General features: G+C 45.0%; 2 protein-coding genes across 2 annotated transcripts in view; one reads left to right on the top strand and one right to left on the bottom strand.

Moving 5' to 3' along the window:
• slc5a10 (solute carrier family 5 member 10) overlaps positions 1–19455 on the top strand; it is a 90008-nt gene that overhangs the window by 46791 nt on the left and 23762 nt on the right. The window lies entirely within an intron of this gene.
• LOC129706977 (protein FAM83G-like) overlaps positions 1–19455 on the bottom strand; it is a 40884-nt gene that overhangs the window by 16247 nt on the left and 5182 nt on the right. The window contains exon 2 of the mRNA XM_055651679.1: positions 16826–16993. Coding sequence (XP_055507654.1) covers positions 16826–16993 — 168 coding nt within the window. The remainder of the gene's footprint in view (positions 1–16825; positions 16994–19455) is intronic.

Below are 19455 nucleotides of genomic sequence, written 5' to 3' on the forward strand. Positions count from 1 at the left end.
AATTTACTGCAAGGTCTTTATGTGAAACAGCTCTCGTTGTTTGAAACCTGCTTATTTCGCTACCCTCAGATCACCTGTGTGGTGCGACATCTATTTTGTTGGTCGACACCCATATTTAGTTCAATATCTGCCCCATAAACCACATCCTGTGCAGACTTGTGCCAAATGCTTACTAATCATCATAATCACTCGTAACCTATTCCTGCTGGCATAAAGGAAACCACCTTGGCGCCATAAACTGCATACAGACCACAAGTCAACACTTAAATTGGTCTCTTGTTAAACAACCTTCCGTATAAAAACATACAACAGCACAGCAGAGGAGTGGGCCCTTCAGCCCGCAGTGACTGAGCCTAACCTGATGCCAAGATAAGCTAATCTTCTCTGCATGCACATGATCCATATCCCTCCATTCTCTTGGTCATGTGATTATTTAAAAGTCTCTTAAAAGCTACTATTCTAGTGTGCCCTCCATAATGTTTGGGACAAAGACCTATCATTTATTTCTTTGCCTCTGTACTCCACAATTTGAGATTTGTAATAGAAAAAATTCACATGTGGATGAAGTGCACATTGTCAGATTTTAATAAAGGCCATTTTTACACATTTTGGTTTCACCGTTTAGAAAATACAGCAGTATTTATACATAGACCCCCATTTCAGGGCACCATATTGTTTGGGACACAACAATTTAATGTAAATGAAGATGTCATGTTTAGTATTTTGGTGCATACCCTTTGTATGCAATGACTGCTTGAAGTCTGAGATGCATGGACATCACCAGTTGCTAGGTGTATTCTCTGGTGATGCTCTGGTATTACAGCCATCTTTAGCTTATGCTTGTTTTGGGGGCTACTCCCCTTCAGTTTTCTCTTCAGCATATAAAAGGCATGCACATTTTTATACATCGTCCGATCAGCTGAGAAAGTTATTGGCTGTAACCTTCCCTCCATTGATGAACTGTACACTGTAAGGGCCAGGAAGAGAGCGGGTGAGATTATCCCTCTCACCCTGGCCACGAACTCTGAATCACTTCCCTCTGGAAGGCGATTCCGGACTGTCAAAGCTGCTACAGCCAGACATAAAAACAGCTTTTTTTCCACGAGTAGCAGCTCAAATCAAGTTTATTGATTTGAGTTTATTGTCATGTGTCCCAGATATGACAATGAAATTCTTGCTTGAAATTCGAGCTCTACTCAATAACCAAATATCTGTAGCCTCCTTTTGCTCTTGTATTTAATTTAATTCACATGTTTAATCGATAATGTTTTATTATTAATGTTTAATGTTTTATGTGTAATTTTTAATCAACATGTCACTGTAGGTCATGTCACTTGCGAGCGGAGCACCAAGGTAAATTCCTTGTATGTGAACATACTTGGCCAATAAACTTATTCATTCATTCATTCACAATTGGGTTCAGATCGGGTGATTGACTTGGCCACTCAAGAATTGACAATTTTTTAGATTTGCAAAACTCCTTTGTTGCTTTAGCAGTATGTTTGGGATTATTGTCTTGCTATAGAATGAACTGCCGGCCAATGAGTTTTGAGGCATTTGTTTGAACTTGAGCAGATAGGATGTGTCTATACACTTCAGATTCATTATGCTACCACCATCAGCAGTTGTATCATCAACAAAGATAATAATAATAATAATAAATTTTATTTATGGGCGCCTTTCAAGAGTCTCAAGGACACCTTACAAAAATTTAGCAGATAGAGGAAAAACATGTAAGGGGAATGAAATAAATAGTAGAGACATGACTAGTACGCAAATTAAGGACAGAATTAAATTCAAAACACAATACGAGGCAATTCAAGCACAGATGAAAAGGGAGGGGGACGTGGGGCTAAGGATAGGCAGAGGTGAAGAGATGGGTCTTGAGGTGGGACTGGAAGATGGTGAGGGACACGGAATTGCGGATCAGTTGGGGGAGGGAGTTCCAGAGCCTGGGAGCTGCCCTGGAGAAGGCTCTGTCACCAAAACTGCGGAGGTTGGACTTGTGGATGGAGAGGAGACCGGCTGATGTGGATCTGAGGGACCGTGAGGGTTGGTAGGGGGAGAGGAGGTCAGTGAGATATGGGGGGGCCAGATGGTGGAGGGCTTTGTAGGTGAGGACCAGGATTTTGTAGGTGATCCGGTGGGAGATGGGAAGCCAGTGAAGTTGTTTGAGGACTGGAGTGATGTGATGCCAGGATTTGGTGTGGGTGATGAGTCGGGCAGCTGCGTTCTGGACCAGTTGGAGTCGGTTGATGTAGGTAGAGCTGATGCCAAGGAGAAGTGAGTTGCAATAGTCCAGTCGGGAGGAGGTGAAGGCATGGATGAGTCTTTCAGCAGCGGGAGGTGTGAGAGAGGGTCTGAGCTTGGCGATGTTGCGGAGATGAAAGAAGGAGGTTTTAATGACATGGCGGATGTGAGGCTCAAGGGAGAGGGTGGAATCAAAGATCACGCCAAGGTTGCGGGCCTGGGGAGATGGGGAGACAGTGGTGCCGTCGATGGTGAGAGTGGGGTTATTGATTTTGCTGAGTGTGGATTTGGAGCCTATGAGGAGGAATTCTGTCTTAACGCTGTTGAGTTTGAGGAAGTTATGTTGCATCCAGATTTTTATAGCTGACAAAACAGGAGTTGATATGGGAGGGGGGGGGGGGGGGGGGGGGGGGGGGGGGGGGGGGGGGGGGGTGAGGGGATTTGGTGCAGAGGTAGTTCTGGGTATCATCGGCGTAACAGTGGAAGTCCAGGTTGAAGTGGCGGAGTATCTGACCAAGGGGGAGGATGTAGATGATGAAGAGGAGGGGGCCGAGTACGGAGCCTTGGGGAACACCTTGAGTGACTGTGGCTGTAGCAGAGGTGTGGTTGTGGAGAGAGATGAAGTGGGATCTGTTGGAAAGGTAGGAATGGAGCCAGCTGAGGGCAGAACCTTCAATGCCGAGGTCTTTGAGTCTGGTGTACAGTGTTATGGTTCACTGTATCGAAGGCTGCGCTCAGGTCGAGGAGGATGAGGATGTTGAGGGAACCAGTGTCAGCAGAGGTGAGGAGGTCGTTGAAGAGAGCAGTTTCTGTGCTATGGAGGGGGCGAAAGCCAGATTGGAGGGGTTCAAGTAGGTTATACGCAAGGAGGTGGGAATGAAGTTGTGACGCAACGATACGCTCCAGGGATTTTGAAAGAAAATAAGTGAGCCAGTACCTTCAGCAGCCATACATGCCCAGGCCATAACACCCCCAGGACATAACACCTCCACCACCGTGTTTCACAGATGAGGTGGTATGCTTTGAATCTTGGGCAGTTCCTTTTCTCCTCCATACTTTGCTCTTGCCATCACTCTGATATAAGTTAATCTTTGTCTCATCTGTCCACAATACCTTTTTCTAGAATTGTGGTTGCTCTTTTAAGTACTTGGCAAACTGTAACCTGGCCGTCCTATTTTTGCGACTAACAAGTGGTTTGCATCTTGCAGTGTAGCCTCTGTATTTCTGTTCATAAAGTCTTCTGCAGACAGTGGTCATTGACAAATCCACAACTGAACAGTGTTTCTGATCTGTCGGTCAGGTGTTTAGGGATTTTACTTTATTACAGAGAGAATTCTTCTGTCATCAGCTGTGGAGATCTTCCTTGGCCTGCCAGTCCCTTTGCGATTAGTAAGCTCACCAGTGCTCTCTTTCTTCTTTGTGATGTTCCAAACAGTTGATTTTGGTAAGCCTGAGGTATGGCTGATGTCTCTAACAGTTGTATTGTTGTTTCTCAGTCTCATAATGCCTTCTTTGACTTTCATTGGCACAACTTTGGTCCTCATGTAGATAAACAGTTTCCAAGGGTGATGGAAAGACTGGAGGAAAGACTAGGTGCTGAGATCTCTCTTATACACGCATTAAGGGCATTTAAATACACCTGAGCATTTACAAACACCTGTGAAGATATGTGTCCCAAACATTATGGTGCCCTGAAATGGGGGGACTGTGTATAAACACAGCTGTAATTTCTACATGGTGAATGTATTAAAATACCCTTTAATAAAATCAGACAATGTGCACTCTAACCACATGTGATTTTTGTTCTATTACAAATCTCAAATTGTGGAATACAGAGACAAATAAATAAATGATGGGTCATTGTCCCAAACATTATGGAGGGAACTGTATCTAAAAAACTCTTAAAAGCCACTATTTTATCTGCATCCACCCTCACCCTGGCAGCGCATTCCATTCTATGTAGGAAAACCTGCCCCACACATCTCATTCAAACTTAAGGTGTTCCTTCTAGTCTTTGACATTTCCACACTGGGGAAAAAAAGGTTCTGACTGTCTTCCTTATCTATGCCTCTCATCATTTTATATATAGGCACTCCCTGACTTACATGATATGCGACTTATGTAAAGCTGCACTTACAAAAGCAGTTCTTTAAGATCACCAATGCTCGCGTGGTCTACATGACACAATACAGCTCACCCCCACCATGAGACACTTGTCAACCTGCGGAGAACCTTCAGCCACAGACTGGTTCCACCAAGATGCAACTCAGAACGCCACTGGAGATCCTTTTTCCCCGTGGCTATCGAACTGTACAACCTCTTCCCCCCCCTGTTGTGGGGTAGACTTTCTTTCCCCCCCCCCCCCCCCACTTAAATCTTTGCACATCCCCAATCTTGGACTTTACACTCGTCACTTTAATTTCAAGTTTCATGTATCTTGGTGTGTTTTATGACCGATCCCTCCTGGGATAAATAAAGGTCCATCGTATCGTATGTTGGTCCCTACGCCGGAGCTCCCCCGTGGTCCCTGTGTTACTCCAGCATCTTTTCTCCCGAGACGCTGCCTGACCCGCTGAGTTACTCCAGCATTTTGTGTCCATCTTCAATGTAAACCAGCATCTGCAGTTTATATTTATTATTATGTGACAATAATAAATGCAAACTTAATCCCATGGCAGGAGCTGTTAAATGTACATTTACCCAGCAACAATGATGAAACTCAGGGTATCTTATGGTCTACTCAGTACCTCAGAATATTACGACTCGATCAAATCAGTATATTTGTTATTCACTGTGCTGTATAAATAGTCTGTGTTATTGAATAGCTGAAGGATCTGTCTATGCTAAAACAAGGAACAGCAGATGCTGGTTTACAATAGAAGTCACAAAGTGCTGGAGTAGCTCAGCAGGTCAGGCAGCCTCTTAGGAGAACGTGTATAGATGACATTTCGGGTCGGGGCACATTTTCAGGCCGACTGTCAGGGGAGAGGGTGGGAACAGAAAGATGTCGGGGAGGGGGGGGGGGGGTGGGTTTAGAGATACAGGATGGAAACAGGCCCTTCGGCCCACAGAGTTCACACCAACCAGCAATCAGCCGTCAAGAGAGAGTTAGATTTAGCTCTTAGGGCTAACTGAATTAAGGGATATGGGGGAAAAGCTGGAATGGGGTACTGATCAGCCATGATCATTTTGAATGGTGGTGCTGCCTCAAATGGTCAAATTGCCTACTCCAGCACCTATTTTTCAATGTTTCTGTCCACTAGTTCTATCATACACACTAGTGACAATTTTACACAAGCCCGTTAACACAAAAAACCTGCACATCTGTGGAATATAGGATGAAACCGGAGCACCCGGATAAAACCCATGAAGTCACGGGGAGAACGTACAAACTCTGTACAGACAGCATCCGTAGTCAGAATCGAACCCAGGTCTCTGGCACTGTAAGACAGCGACTCTGCCAGTGTACCACTGTGCCACCCTGTATTACGGTGGCAGGTAATAGGCCAACACAAGTGAGGAGGTTTTGTTTGATAGGTAGATGGTTGAACAGCCAGAGAGGAAAATACAGAAGGTGTGAGATAAAAGGATTGACGAGTTGCAAATTGTGAAGCTAGAGGAAGGAATGTAGGTGGGCAGGAGAAATAGGTGCAAGTCCAGGTGGGGTGTAGGGGAGGGAGAGGGGGGAAAAGTATGGGGGAGGGGAGGTTATGGGGGTAGAAGGTTGAGAAAGTATTGGGGAGGGTTATGAAGGTCTTGCCGTTCTGTCTCTGCCCCGTTCTCCATGTCTCTCCCCAATCTCTCTCTGCCCTCACTCTCTACCCCCCCCTTTCCCTCTCTAAGGGGGGTAGTTAGCGTGTGTGTGTGTGTGTGGGGGGGGGGGGGGGTAGTTAGTGTGTGTGTGTGTGTGTGTGTGTGTGTGTGTGTGTGTTAGTCTCCAGTTTAAATTCCATTTCGAATATTTGGAGGACCAAGAAACCAAGAAGACGCCGCATGCCGCCCCGCCCCACAGCCCTCCCCCGCAACCACACATTGGGGGAACAGACCAAAGGTGTCTACACTTGGTCTAGTTAATAATTACATTTAGATTCCCAAGCTGCTACGTGGGTGATGGACGGATCTCACCATCCATCTTCTAGAACCCTGCGGCATGTGTCAGTCAATTAACCACTGCACTATCTTACCCAATAACGTGGTGGGCTGTTCGGTACACCATCTTAAATTAATTAACTCTCTCGAATGATTAATAACATTTAAAGAAAACAAAACCAGCCCAGTTATTGTTTAGCACAGCACGCAATGCAAGATCAGCTGGGAGGCATTCAGCATAGTACCTGTTCCAGTTAGACATTGTGCCAACATTTTGGTGCTGTCATTTCACTTTGAAATAGACCGTTTGATTGACAATACGATAAAATTAGTTTTTCTGTGTTTGTTGAGTCTGATTGAGTCCAGTTGCTGCAGATTATTCAAGCAAGATGAGACTTGAACTAATATAGTTTTTAGTTATAGTTTTAGAGATGCAGTGTGGAAACAGGCCCTTCGGCCCAAACCGACCATCGATCACCCGTTCACACTAGATTTCCCACTAAACACCAGGGGCAATTTATAGAAGCCAATTAACCGACAAACCCGCATTTCTTTGGGATGTGGGAGGAAACCTGAACACCTCGAGTAAACGCACGCGGTCACGGGGAGAACGTGCCAACTCCACGCAGACAGCACCCGATATCAGAATCGAACCAGAGTCTCTAGCGCTGTGAGGCAGCAGGTCTCCTGCTGTGCCGCCCTTGTTGTTGGGAAGCACTTGTGATCATGTAATCCGCGAGGTGGATTATCTCTGAGCTCCACTCATTACCAAGAAAATTAAGAGGAGTATTACGTACTTTTCTGGTCACCAGGAAGGATGTGGAAGCTTTGGGGAGGGCACAGAAGAGGTTTACCAACATGCTGCCGAGATTAGAGAGTATCAGCTTCAAGGAGAGGTTGGACAAATTGGTCTCTTTCTCTGGAATATGGGAGGCCAAAGGGATACCTGATAGAAGTATATAAATCTATACATTTATGAGTGACGTGGATAGGGTACATAGTCAGATCCTTTTCCCCCAGGGAGGAAATTTCAAAGACTAAAGGGCATAACTTTAAGATCACAGGGACACATTGGTTTTATGTCATCCCACTTTCTCATCCACTCCCTACACACTAGGGTAATTTACAGAGGGCCAATTAACCAACAAACCTGCACGTCTTTGGGATGGGGGGGGGGGGATCAGAGCACCCGGAGGAAACCCACGTTGTCACAGAGAGAACGTGCAAGCTCATTACATACAACACCAGCGGTCAGGATGGAACCCGGGTCTCTGGGGCTGTGAGGCAGCAGCTTTACCAGCTGTGCCGCCCTAGCCAAGTTGTCCAACTTTGATCCAGGTGTCCAGAGCATCAGCTAATATCAATGAGAGAATAACCCAAACAAACAGTACATACTTTGTAAGGGGACTGGTGGTGGAGAGGTGTCATTGTTTTATCTCCACACACAGAAATTAAACAATTAATGTTGCAGTTGGGGGAATTCTGCAGGAGGATGAGTTTCAGCCTGTGAGCCTGCAGGGCAGGGTGGGGTAGCAAATATCACCCACCCACATACCTCATACCTCTCTGCCAGGCGACAATGAAATCATCGCTGTACAGCTTGACACGGCCAAGTTACAATTAAAGACAGGATATGGGGCGGCATGGTGGCGCAGCGGTAGAGTTGCTGCCTTGTGCCCCTGTCCCACTTAGGAGGCCTGAACGGAATCCTCTGGAGACTTTGCGCTCCGCTCAAGGTTTCCGTGCAGTTCCCGGAGGTTCCCGTCAGTCTCCCTTCCTGCTTCCACTACCTGCAACTTCCAGCAACCACCTGCAACCTCCGGGAGCCGCACGGAAACCTTGGGTGGGGCGCAAAGTCTCCAAAGGTTTCCTAAGCGGGACAGGGGCATTACAGAACCAGAGACCCGGGTTCGATCCTGACGGCGGATGCTGTCTGTAGGGTGTTTGCACATTCTCGCGTGACCCGTGTGGGTTTTCTCTGGGTGCTCCGGTTTCCTTCCACACTACAAAGACCTACAGCCTTGTGTGTTTTGTAAATTGTCCCTTGTGTGTTTCGGACAGTGTTAGTATGCAGGGGCCACTGGTCGACACTGACTTGGTGGGCCAAACGGCGTGTTTCCATGCAGTATCTCTAAACTAAACTAAACCAAAGATGATTCTGATCTTACTCTGGAGTTACCTCCAAGATTAAAATATTGTGTTGTCAATAGGAGAATGTAGAATCAGCAAATTGAACTTAATTGTTTAATGCAACATAATTACAGAAAGATTGCAACGTCAGGTAGATATATTTCCCAGGCCTGAGGCGACTGTGAGAAGCTAGAGACTAAATTGCCGGCATCCTGGCTGAGAGATATGAATCATTGTTCGCTGTTGGCCAGATGCCGCAAGACAGGAGGGTGGCTAATGTAAGAACGGTTGCAAGGAACAGCCTTGGAACTATGGACTGGGGAGACTAACAGATGCAAGGTAAATGACTGGAGAAGATTCTGAGGGATACGATTGGACAGGTTGGGTGAGTGGGCAGATGCAGTTTAATGTGGATAAATGTGAGGTTATCCACTTCTGTGGCAAAAACAGGAAGGCAGATTATTATCTACATGGTGTCAAGTTGGAAAATGGGAAGCACAATGGGATCTGGGAGTCCTGGTTCATCATCACTGAAAGTAGGCATGCTGGTAGTGAAGAAAGCAAATGGCATGTTGGCCTTCATAACATGAGGAGTTGAGTATAGGAGCAAGCAGGTCCTCCTGCAGTTGTACGGGGCTCTAGCACATCTAGAGTATTGTGTGCAGTTTTCATTCCAAACTTGAGGAAGGACATTCTTGCTATTGAGGGAGTGCAGCGTACGTTCACAAGGTTAATTCCTGGGATGGCGGGACTGTCATATGTTGATAGATTGGAATGGCTGGGCTTGTATACTCTGGAATTTAGGATGAGAGAGGATCTTATTTTAAATATATAAGATTATTAAAGATTTGGACACACTAGAGGCAGGAAATATGTTCCCAATGTTGGGGGAGTCCAGAACCATAGACACATTGAAACATAGAAAATGGGTGCAGGAGTAGGCCATTCGGCCCTTCAAGCCTGCACCGCCATTCAATATGATCATGGCTGATCATCCAACCAGGGCCATAGTTTAAGAATAAGTGGCAAGCCATTTACAATGGAGATGAGGAAAAACCTTTTCACACAGAGAGTTGTGAGTGTGTGACATTCTCTGCCTCAGTGGGCAGTGGAGGCTGGTTCTCTGGATGCTCTCAAGAGAGAGATAGATAGAGCTCTTAGAGATAGTGGAGTTAAGGGATATGGAGAGAAGGCAGGAATGGGGTACTAATTGTGGATGATCAGCCATGATCACATTGAATGGCGGTGCTGGCTCGAAGGGCCGAATGGCCTACCCCTGCACCTATTGTGTATTGTATTGTATAAGATATATATATGCATTTGGTTGGACAGGGGCTGATATAAGGCCAACTTTGAATCACCTCAGAACAGGGTATGGATAAAATGCGGATGCAGCCAAAAGCATGCATAAGGAGTCATTGACACTGTCAAATCCAAGAAATAAAAACTGTAAATACTGGAAATACAAAATAAAACAAGAACATACAGGAAACACTAAAATGGCTCGCAGCCTGTCTGCAAAGAAAAATATTTCCCGGTCGTTTTGCCATTTCTGACTTGTTTCCTCAACTTGTCTGTCCTGCTGAGTGTTTCCAGCATTACCTGTTTTATTTTGGATTTCCAACTCCTTCTGCAGGGATAATCAAACTATCTATACAATAAAAACACAAAACGATGGAAATTCCCAGTAGGTTAGGCCACACCTGACCTACTGTCAGACACCTGACCTCGGATGCTGTTTGCACAGCACAGTTTCCTCTGGGGCTGCTGCCTGCAGCACCAGAGTAGGTTGGTTCGATCCTGACCTCGGAGTAGCTGCCTGAGTGGAGTTCAATGCACGTATCATCCCTGTGACCCGTACCTGCCTTTCTCCATACCCTCTGGGGCTCTTAGCCACAAGGGCCACATCCTTCCTCTTCATTCCCAACTTCGACTACCCTCTGTGGCAGAGTTCCAGTTCATCTCTGTGTCAAAAATAATTTTCCCCCCTTATCCTTAAGCTACCCATGTATAGGGAGTGGATGAGAGAGTAGGATGACATAGAAATAATGAACGGGTGATCGATTTTTGGTGTGGACTCAGTGGCCGAAAGGCCTGTTTCCATGCAATATCTCCAAACTAAAAATAAAACTAAACTAAATCTGTTTAGTGCTGTATATTTTATACCTAAACAGGCCTCAACAGGCAGATTTTTGCCAAAAGCCTTAATGTCCAAATAAAAGAATGTTTGATTAAAATATGTTACATAGAAATAGTGCAGTGCAGCCTTACCACCTGGATTTATCCAACATGAGAATTAATCGAGTTTTACAAACTGCCAATTTTCCATTTGCCTTTATTGCCCATTTATTCAGTCACCTTTCTGAGCTATTCTTAATCTCTGACATGATCACTGCTTCAATCATTAACTCCATGCATTCCATAGTCCTCTATGTGGAAATGTTCATCTTGCTCTCAGCTAGAAGTCCCTTGCATTTAATTTATAATATATTTTTTATTCCCATTGTTCTAACACCCCAAATCCTCATTTCTGTCCACCCCAGCTTAGACCTTCATGATTTCAAACACCCATCAAATCACTCCCAATAGGAAATGTAAATGCAGTCTCTTCAACGTGTCTGTTACCCATTTTGATTAGCTACAGCCAAGGTCGGGTATAGATCCTATAGTGTGGCTGAAGCACAGCATCTCATAATTTGCTTGGGCAGCTTACAACCCAGAGCAACTCAAATCTTCCTCCCCTCTCTGTCCCACTGGCTTTGATTTGTTCTTTTCATACCATTCATTCTTTTGTTCATTGTACCTATTCATACTTCTAGATTTCCTCCACCCTGTTTGAAAAAGAGTTTTGACCCGAAACGTCAGCTATTCCTTTCCTCCAGAGATGCTGCCTGAGCCACTGAGTTACTCCAGCATTTTTTGTCTATCTTTGGAGCAGATGGATAGGTGTCGTTTCGGGTCGAGACGCTTCTTTAGGCTGATTATGGTGGGGGGAAAGCTGGAAGAGAGGAGGGGCAGGACAAAGTCTGGCAAGTAATAGGTGGAGACAGTAAGGAGGGGGAGGGCTGATAGGCAGATGGTTAGACAAGGGCCAGAGGGGAAATAAAAACAGAAGGTGTGAAACAAAGGGATTGAAGAGTTGCGAATTGTGAAGCTAGAGAAATGAACAGAAGTGAAAAGGGAGGGAGAAATCGGAGTGAGCCCAGATGAGGCATGGGAGGGTGGGAGGGTGGGAAAAAGGGGATTACTTCTATCAACATCAGCCATTCTCAAGATATGGAACTGTCATCTCACACATTTGTCTTTTCAACTCTGGCATTTGTCCAACTACTTCTCACTTACTACGCTCTGTCTAGCCCATCCTCCTCCAGATTTCATTCACCTCACCCCACTACCACACGTCTGAAGGGTCCCGACCTGAAATGTCACCTCTATTCTTCTGACCTCATGAGTATTTTGTATATTAACCAGCATCGACAGTTCTTTATGACTACATTATCACATGAGCGAAGCATTAAACTAGACTTTCATGTGGCTTTATTGACTAACCCACATACTTGCTGCATGTTACGTCATTATCATACCATACGCCATTTTTTTCTACTCGTTTCTTTGATGTATTGACCACACCTTTAAACCACACTCAGGCAAAGGAGTTCTTGCTTAATATTTATTCATAGTCATACAACACAGAAACAGGCACAACATGTCCATGCTGACCAAGATGCCCCATCGACACCAGTCCCACCTGCCCGCATTTGGCCCTCATCTCTCTGAACCTTTCCAATCCATAAAAGGACACAAAGTGCTGGAGTAGCTCAGCAGGTCAAGCAGCATCCCTGGAGAACATGGATGGGTGGCATTTTGGGTTGAGACCCTTCTTCAGATTTAAAACATCACCCATGCACATTTCCAGAGATGCTGCTTGGCCTGCTGAGTTCTCCAGCATTTTGTGTCCTTTTTTGTGTATTAACTAACATCTGCAGTTCTTTGTTTTTACCATTCCTATCCATATTTCCATTCTTCCAGATAGCTTGAGAAATCAACAAAGGTTCTGGTTATTTCTAGTTAAGGAATGTCAACATAGTGTTATTTATTTCTCCAATCAAAACTTAATGTGCAAACTAGTCGGGGACAGATTAAATGCCAATGACACCTTCGAGGACAAAGTACCCTGCTTGACTGGAAACACAACCCATAAAATGAATATTAACTTCCTCCAATATATTGGCCGCTGTTTGTACCAACCATGACATTTTAGTTTTTTTAGAAATACTGCGTGGAAACAGGCCCTTCGGCCCACCGAGTCCTTGCCGCCCAGTGATAATCCATACACTGGTTCTATCCTACACAGATATATATATATATCACATTGAGTTACTCCAGCACTTTGTGTCTCTCTTTGGTATAAACCAGCATCTGCAATTCTTTGTTTCTACATCCCTCTAAACCTTTCCTATCCATGTACCTATTCAAATGTCTTCTAAATGTTACTATAGCTTCTGCCTCAACAACCTCCTGCAGAAGCTCGTTCCGTACACCCAGGCTCCTATTGGATCTTTCCCCCTTCATCTTAAACCTACGTTCTCTGGTTCTCCATTCCCCTACTCTGGGAAAAGACTCTGGAAAAGACATTTACCCCTATCTATTCCTCACATGGTCTCAGACGTATTACTTTGCCCCTGCTACAGTATGCACAGCCCACAAGCTGAAACGTCTAACCATTTCTGGATCCGAAAGTCCCACCTGTGATCACGTGGGAATCAAGCATGAAGCCAAGATCTTTTCACTCTCCTACATTAGTGTACCACCGTCACCACTGAACTACTCTTTGGAACTTGGCCGGGACCAACCCAGCCTTGATCTCCTAATTTGAGGAAGGACATTCTTGCTATTGAGGAAGTGCAGCGTAGGGCCACCAGGTTAGTTCCCGGAATGGAGGGACTGACATATGATGAAAGAATGGGTCGACTGGGCTTGTATTCACTGGAATTTAGAAGGATGAGAGGTTATCTTATAGAAATATAAAATTATTTATAGGTTGGACAGGCTAGATGCAGGAAAAATGTTCCCTAATATTGGGGGAGACCAGAACCAGGGGTCATGGTATACAAATAAGGGGTAGGCCATTTAGGACTGAGACGAGGTAAAACGTATTCACCCAGAGAGTTGTAAATCTGTGGAATTCTCTGCCACAGAAGGCAGTGGAGGCCAATTCACTGGATGTTTTCAAGAGAGAGTTAGATTTAGCTCTTAGGACTAAAGGAATCAAGTGATATGGGGAAAAAGCAGGAATGGGGTACTGATTTTGGATGGTCAGCCATGATCATATTGAATGGCAGTGCTGGCTCGAAGGGCCAAATTGCCTACTCCTGCACCTATTTCCTTATCTCTATAGTACACTAAATTATGTATTTGCTGCCATTCTGTAGTTGCTGGACTTTCTCCTTTGAGCACCCGTTTCTGTGTGCCATCCTGCGAGTGATGCAAGGATGTGCGCGGAGGTTAAAAAACACACTGTGATCACGGGGGATTCAGGCATGTAATGCAAATTAAAATGAAAGCCCGTTGGTGAAACCAGACACTCAGGAGCTTGGTTATAGCGTAACCAGGCTGCTTGGGTTAGTTAATAATTCACTGAACAGGGATATTTCCATGGTTATGACATAGGCCATACGTCATGGTCTGAAGCCGAGACAGCAAAATAATTTTGAACAAAGGTGGGGCATCATTTTTGAAATGCCTTTGTAATATCAGCGTACAATCAGCAGTGAAGGTTTTTACCTTTGATAGATGGGTTGTCTCAGAAAGAAAAAAAATAGGCACGCAAGGTTGTGTAAGATCCAAAAGATCCTGATGGAACTTGATAGGGTAGGGCATGGAGAGGGTGTTTAGGTTAGTTTATTATAGCCACATGCACCGAAGGACAGTGAAAAGCTTTTTGGTGCGTGTCATCCAGACAGCTAAAAGACTATACATGATTACAATCAAGCCATCCCCAGTGTACAGCTACAGGATGAAAGTTTAGTGCAAAATAAAGTCAGATTGAAGACAGTCTATAGTCTCCAATGAGGTAGATGAAGTGTCAGGACCACACTAACAGTTGTCCCTGAACTTCCCCTGAATCTGGAGATGGACACAAAAAGCTGGAGTAACTCAGCGGGCCAGACAGCATCTCTGGAGTAAATTCCCGACTCGGTATTGTTCCGGGTTGAGATCTGGAGGTGTGCGTTTTCACACTTCTGTACCTCTTCCCTGACGGGAGACAGAGAAGTGACTATCAGCTGGTGGCCTTGTCGAGGCAGCGTGAATTGTAGAGGTTGGTTTGCGTGATAGCCTGGGCTGCTGTGTTCAGTTGCCTGGTAACAGCTGGGAAGAAACTGTCCCTGAATCTGGAGGTGTGCAATGTTTAGTTTTGCCTTCTGGAAGAATCTGTTAAAACTAGTCAGCTGCGAATGTTTGGAATGCTTATTTCAAAGAGGACGAAGAGCGTTTGAATATGTTTACGGCAGAGTTAAATAAGATTCTTGATAAGCAAGGGGATTAAAGGTTATCGGGGTAGTTAGGAATGTGGAGCTGAAGCTACAAGCAGCAAATTCATTATCTCAATGAATGACAGAGCAGGCTTGGAGGTCTAAATTAACTCTCACTTCTTATACATTCATGCCACTATTTTAGCCCGGTTTGTAACTGTGACAGCACATATTTTGTTTCCTGTACAGGTATAACATAGTTATAGAGTCATACAGCATGGTAAAAGGCTCTTTGGCCCAGCTCGTCCCCGCCGACCTAGTCCCATTTGGCTGCGTTTGACCCATATCCCTCTAGACTACTATCCATGTTCCTGTCCAAGTGTCTTTTAAATGCTGTTACAGTACCTGCCTCAACTACCTCCTCTGGCAGCTTGTTCCATATACCCACCACCCGATGGGTAAAACATTTGTCCCTTAGGTTCCTGTTAAGTCTTTCCCCTCTCACCTTAAATGTGTGCCCTCTTGTTCTTTATTCCCCTACCCCGAGTAAAATACTCCGTATATCACACTCGGAATAAAAAAGTTGCTCCTCGGGTCCCCATTAAATCTTTTTCTCACCCTAGATATATTTAACATATTATCATTATGTTAAATAAAATTAGGACAGCACAGTGGCGCAGCGGTAGAGTTGCTGCCATACAGCAACTGGATTAAATTGCATTTATTTCAATGCTGGAAGTCTGACAATAAGGTGAATTAATTCAAAGCGTGGATAGCAATTTGGGACTGGGATATTAAGGCTTTTACAGTAAAATGGCAAAGGAGGTTCAAGACAGCATCTTAATGTTCCAGGGCAGAGGGACCAGATAGAGGTGGGGTTAAAAGAGGCAGGAGAATTGCTTTATTGATTAAGCATTCATGAATGAATGGTTGTCAAGTGAGTGTATATGGATGAAGCTGAGACGATATATTAATTTGAAAAAATCAGATGATCGCCATTTCAATCCTGACTACAGGTGTGGCCGTAGGGAGTTTATACGTTCTCCCTGTGACCATGTGGGTTTTCTCTGGGTGCTCTGGTTTCCTCCCATATTCCAAAGATGTACAGGTTTGTTGGTTACTTGACTTTGGTAAGAATTGTAAATTGTCCCTAGTGTGTAGGATAATGCTGGTGTACGGGGGTGGCTGGTCGGCGTGGACTCAGCTGGCCGAAGGCCCTGTTTCCACGCTGTATCTCTAAACTAAATTGAATTAAAATACGATCTTTGGTTCTTTTTTTCCCCTACCCTGGGTTGAAGTGTGCATTATTAACTTCTGAGTAACATAGTTGCTTCTCTGGTTCCTATTAAATCTTGCCCCTCTCACCTCATGTGAAAGACGACAACTAATATTCACTTGTATTCTCAATCCTTAAGAGAATTGATATTGGCCATGGAAATGGCAAATGCCCGTTGAAATAAGTCCCTATTAACCTGCTGTAAGATTACACTCTGAAATGTTTAAACTTCTACTACAAGAACGAGTGGTGTATCTGTGGAATTCTTCGCCAAGTCACTGGATATATTTAAGGCAGAGACAGATAGATTCTTGATTAATATGGGTGTCTGGGATTATGGGGAGAAGGCAGGAGAATGGGGTTAGAAGGGAGAGATAGATCAGCCATGATTGAATGGCAGAGTAGATTTGATGGGCGGAATGTCCAAATTCTGCTCCTATCACCTGTGACCGTCTGAGGACCATTGAGCATTTCCGGTGCAAATGCATTCCAGCTTTTTATTTTAAGCCGTGACTATCCAACGGGTCATTATCTTTAACTGATGATTCAGACACAATATCAGCGCTGGTTTGTTTGCCTGTCCACCCACTAAATCACCGCCACTTACTTTCAGCATTCCCATGTGCATTTGCGCATCGTCACACATCTTCATGAAGTATTCAATGTTAGCCTCGTCGTGAATGATGTAGACAGGAATCTTTCTCCTGAAGCTTGCATCCAGCAAGTCTTTGAAGATGTCGATGTCAGTAAATATGTCCATTGCGACAGCGATTACCTGGGAAAAGATTTAAAGCAGTTAGTTATTTGCTCAGATGTCACCCGACAGTCATTTAATCAACCGATCAATCTTTATTGCTGGTCATTATCTACTGATTGCGGTTCAAACTCATTTCACTGGAATTGTTCATTGAAATTTCCTTTTAGACGCAACTTGGAGATGATATCATGTGGAAAACTAAAACTAAAACTGCAAATATAAAAAAGAATTAAGAAAGACAGACACAAAATGCTGGAGTGATTCAGCGGGTCAAGAAGCAACTCTGGAGAAAAGGAGCAGGTGATGTTTCGGGTCGGGACCCTTCTTCAGACCGGAAATCTCGACCTGAAACGTCACCTATCTGTTTTCTCCAGAGATGCTGCCTGGCCTGTTGAGTTACTCCAGCTTTTTGTGTCTATCTTCAGTGTAAACCAGCATCTGCAGTTCCTTCCTGCACAAAGTATTAAGAAAAAAGTATTTACTCGAGTGGCAGGGTGGCACAGCGGCAGATTTGCTGCCTTACAGCACCCTAGTCCCGGGTTCGATCCTGACCACTGGTGCTGTCTGTACTGAGTTTGCACGTTCTCCTTGTGACCGCAAGGGATTTCTCTGGGTGCTCTGGCTTCCTCCCACATTCCAAAGACGTACAGATTTGTAGGTTAACTAGTTTCTGGAAATTGTCCTTAGTGTATAGGATAGTGCTCGTGTATGGGGACCGCTGGTTGGTGCGGTCTCAGTGGGCCGAAGGGCCTATTTCAATGCTGTATTTCAAAGGCCAAAAGTCTATTCACTGGTTGGAATGACTACCTCCGAGCGGATACGGCCAGTAGCAATCAAACAGTTCCATAGACAAAGTCCAATATCCACAATGGGGGTAGAGGTGAATCGGACAGTACCTCTAGCCTATGGAAGGACTGTTCAGGAGCCTGATAACAGAGGGAAAGAAGTCATTCCCTTATCTGGTTGTACACGCTTTCAAGCTTCTGTATCTTCTGCCTGACAGGAGCAGAGAGTGAGAATTAGCGAGAGTAAGACAGAAACACTAGTATTGTTCCGTTGGGCTGAGTGGCCTGCGTATCTGCTATAAATTCCACATCATTCCATGTTTCAGACACTATAACGTGATTTTCAGCCATTGTCTTTTTTTTACAAGTTTGCAGTAATGAGCTAAAGCAGGAGACAGGCCAATCCATGGAGACACGAGCCCAGCAAGTTCCCACAAGCAGCGAGGTAACATCAGCCACATCATCTGTTTAATGTTAGTGACAGGGAGGTAAATGTTGTCCAGACACTACAGAATACTTGGGGAAAAATAAACTAATGCAGGCAATCTGAAGCAACAAAAGAGTGGGCGTCACGGTGGCGCAGCGGTAGAGTTGCTGCCTCACAGCTCCAGGGACTCGGGTTCAATCCTGACCTCGGGTGCTGTCGTTATGCAGTTCACACGTTCTCCGTGTTACCTCGTGGTTTTTCTCCGGGTGCTCCGGTTTCCTCCCACACTCCAAATACATGCAGGGTTGTAGCTTAATCTGTAAGTTGTCCCTGTGTGTAGGATAGAACTAGTCGACACAGACTCGGTGGGCTGAATGGCCTGTTGCCACACTGTATCTCAAAACTAAAATGCAAGGTTTCAGAAGGTCAGGCAGCTTTTTACAATTAATTTTTAGTGTCTGGACATCACAGGGTGGTCCATCATTTATTGGCCACCCCCTAATTCCATCTACAGGTGATGGCTAGCTGACTTCATGAACCTCTGCGAGCCTTCTGGCGAGGATATTCCCGACCCATCAGCACTAATATAATGCAGGATTTAGAGTCCATGATGAAGGGCTGGTGATACAGTTCAAAGTCAGCATGATGTGCAAACTGGGTTGGAAGGGACTGCAGATGCTGGTTTATACCGAAGATTAGATGCAAAATGCTGGAGTAACTTAGCGGGTCAGGCAGCATCTCTGGAGAAAATGAATAGGTGACATTTCAGGTTGAAACCCTTCTTCAGACTGAAAGTGCAGGTGGGTGCAAGGGGGAAAATAAACTGAAGGTTTAGGGGCAGAAGAAATCAGGGTCGGCAACAGATGAGCCCAGGAAGTGTGGAGCCCATAATGGTCCATTGTTGGCTGGAGAGGGTGTGATAACAAGGAGGATATAAGGATGTGAACAGAGGAACTGGTAGGAAGAATGGGAGGGGGGGGGGAAGGATACTGGAGTTACTTTAATTAGTGAAATCAACGTTCATACCGCCAGGTTGTAAGCTGCCCCAGTGAAATATAAGGTGCTGTTCCGCTAATTTGCGTGTGGCCTCACTCTGACAGTGGAGGAGGCCAAGGACAGAAAGGGAAGGGGAAGAGTAGTTGAAATAGTTGGCAACTGGGAGATCTCATAGGCCTAGGCGGACAGAGCGTTAGTGTTCAATGAAATGGTCACGTTTGGTCTTGCAGGAGCCCACATTGGAAACAACGGATGCAGTAGATATGGTTAAA

The sequence above is a fragment of the Leucoraja erinacea genome, chromosome 20 (genome assembly GCF_028641065.1).
Source record: "Leucoraja erinacea ecotype New England chromosome 20, Leri_hhj_1, whole genome shotgun sequence".
Taxonomy (NCBI): Eukaryota; Metazoa; Chordata; class Chondrichthyes; order Rajiformes; family Rajidae; genus Leucoraja; species Leucoraja erinaceus.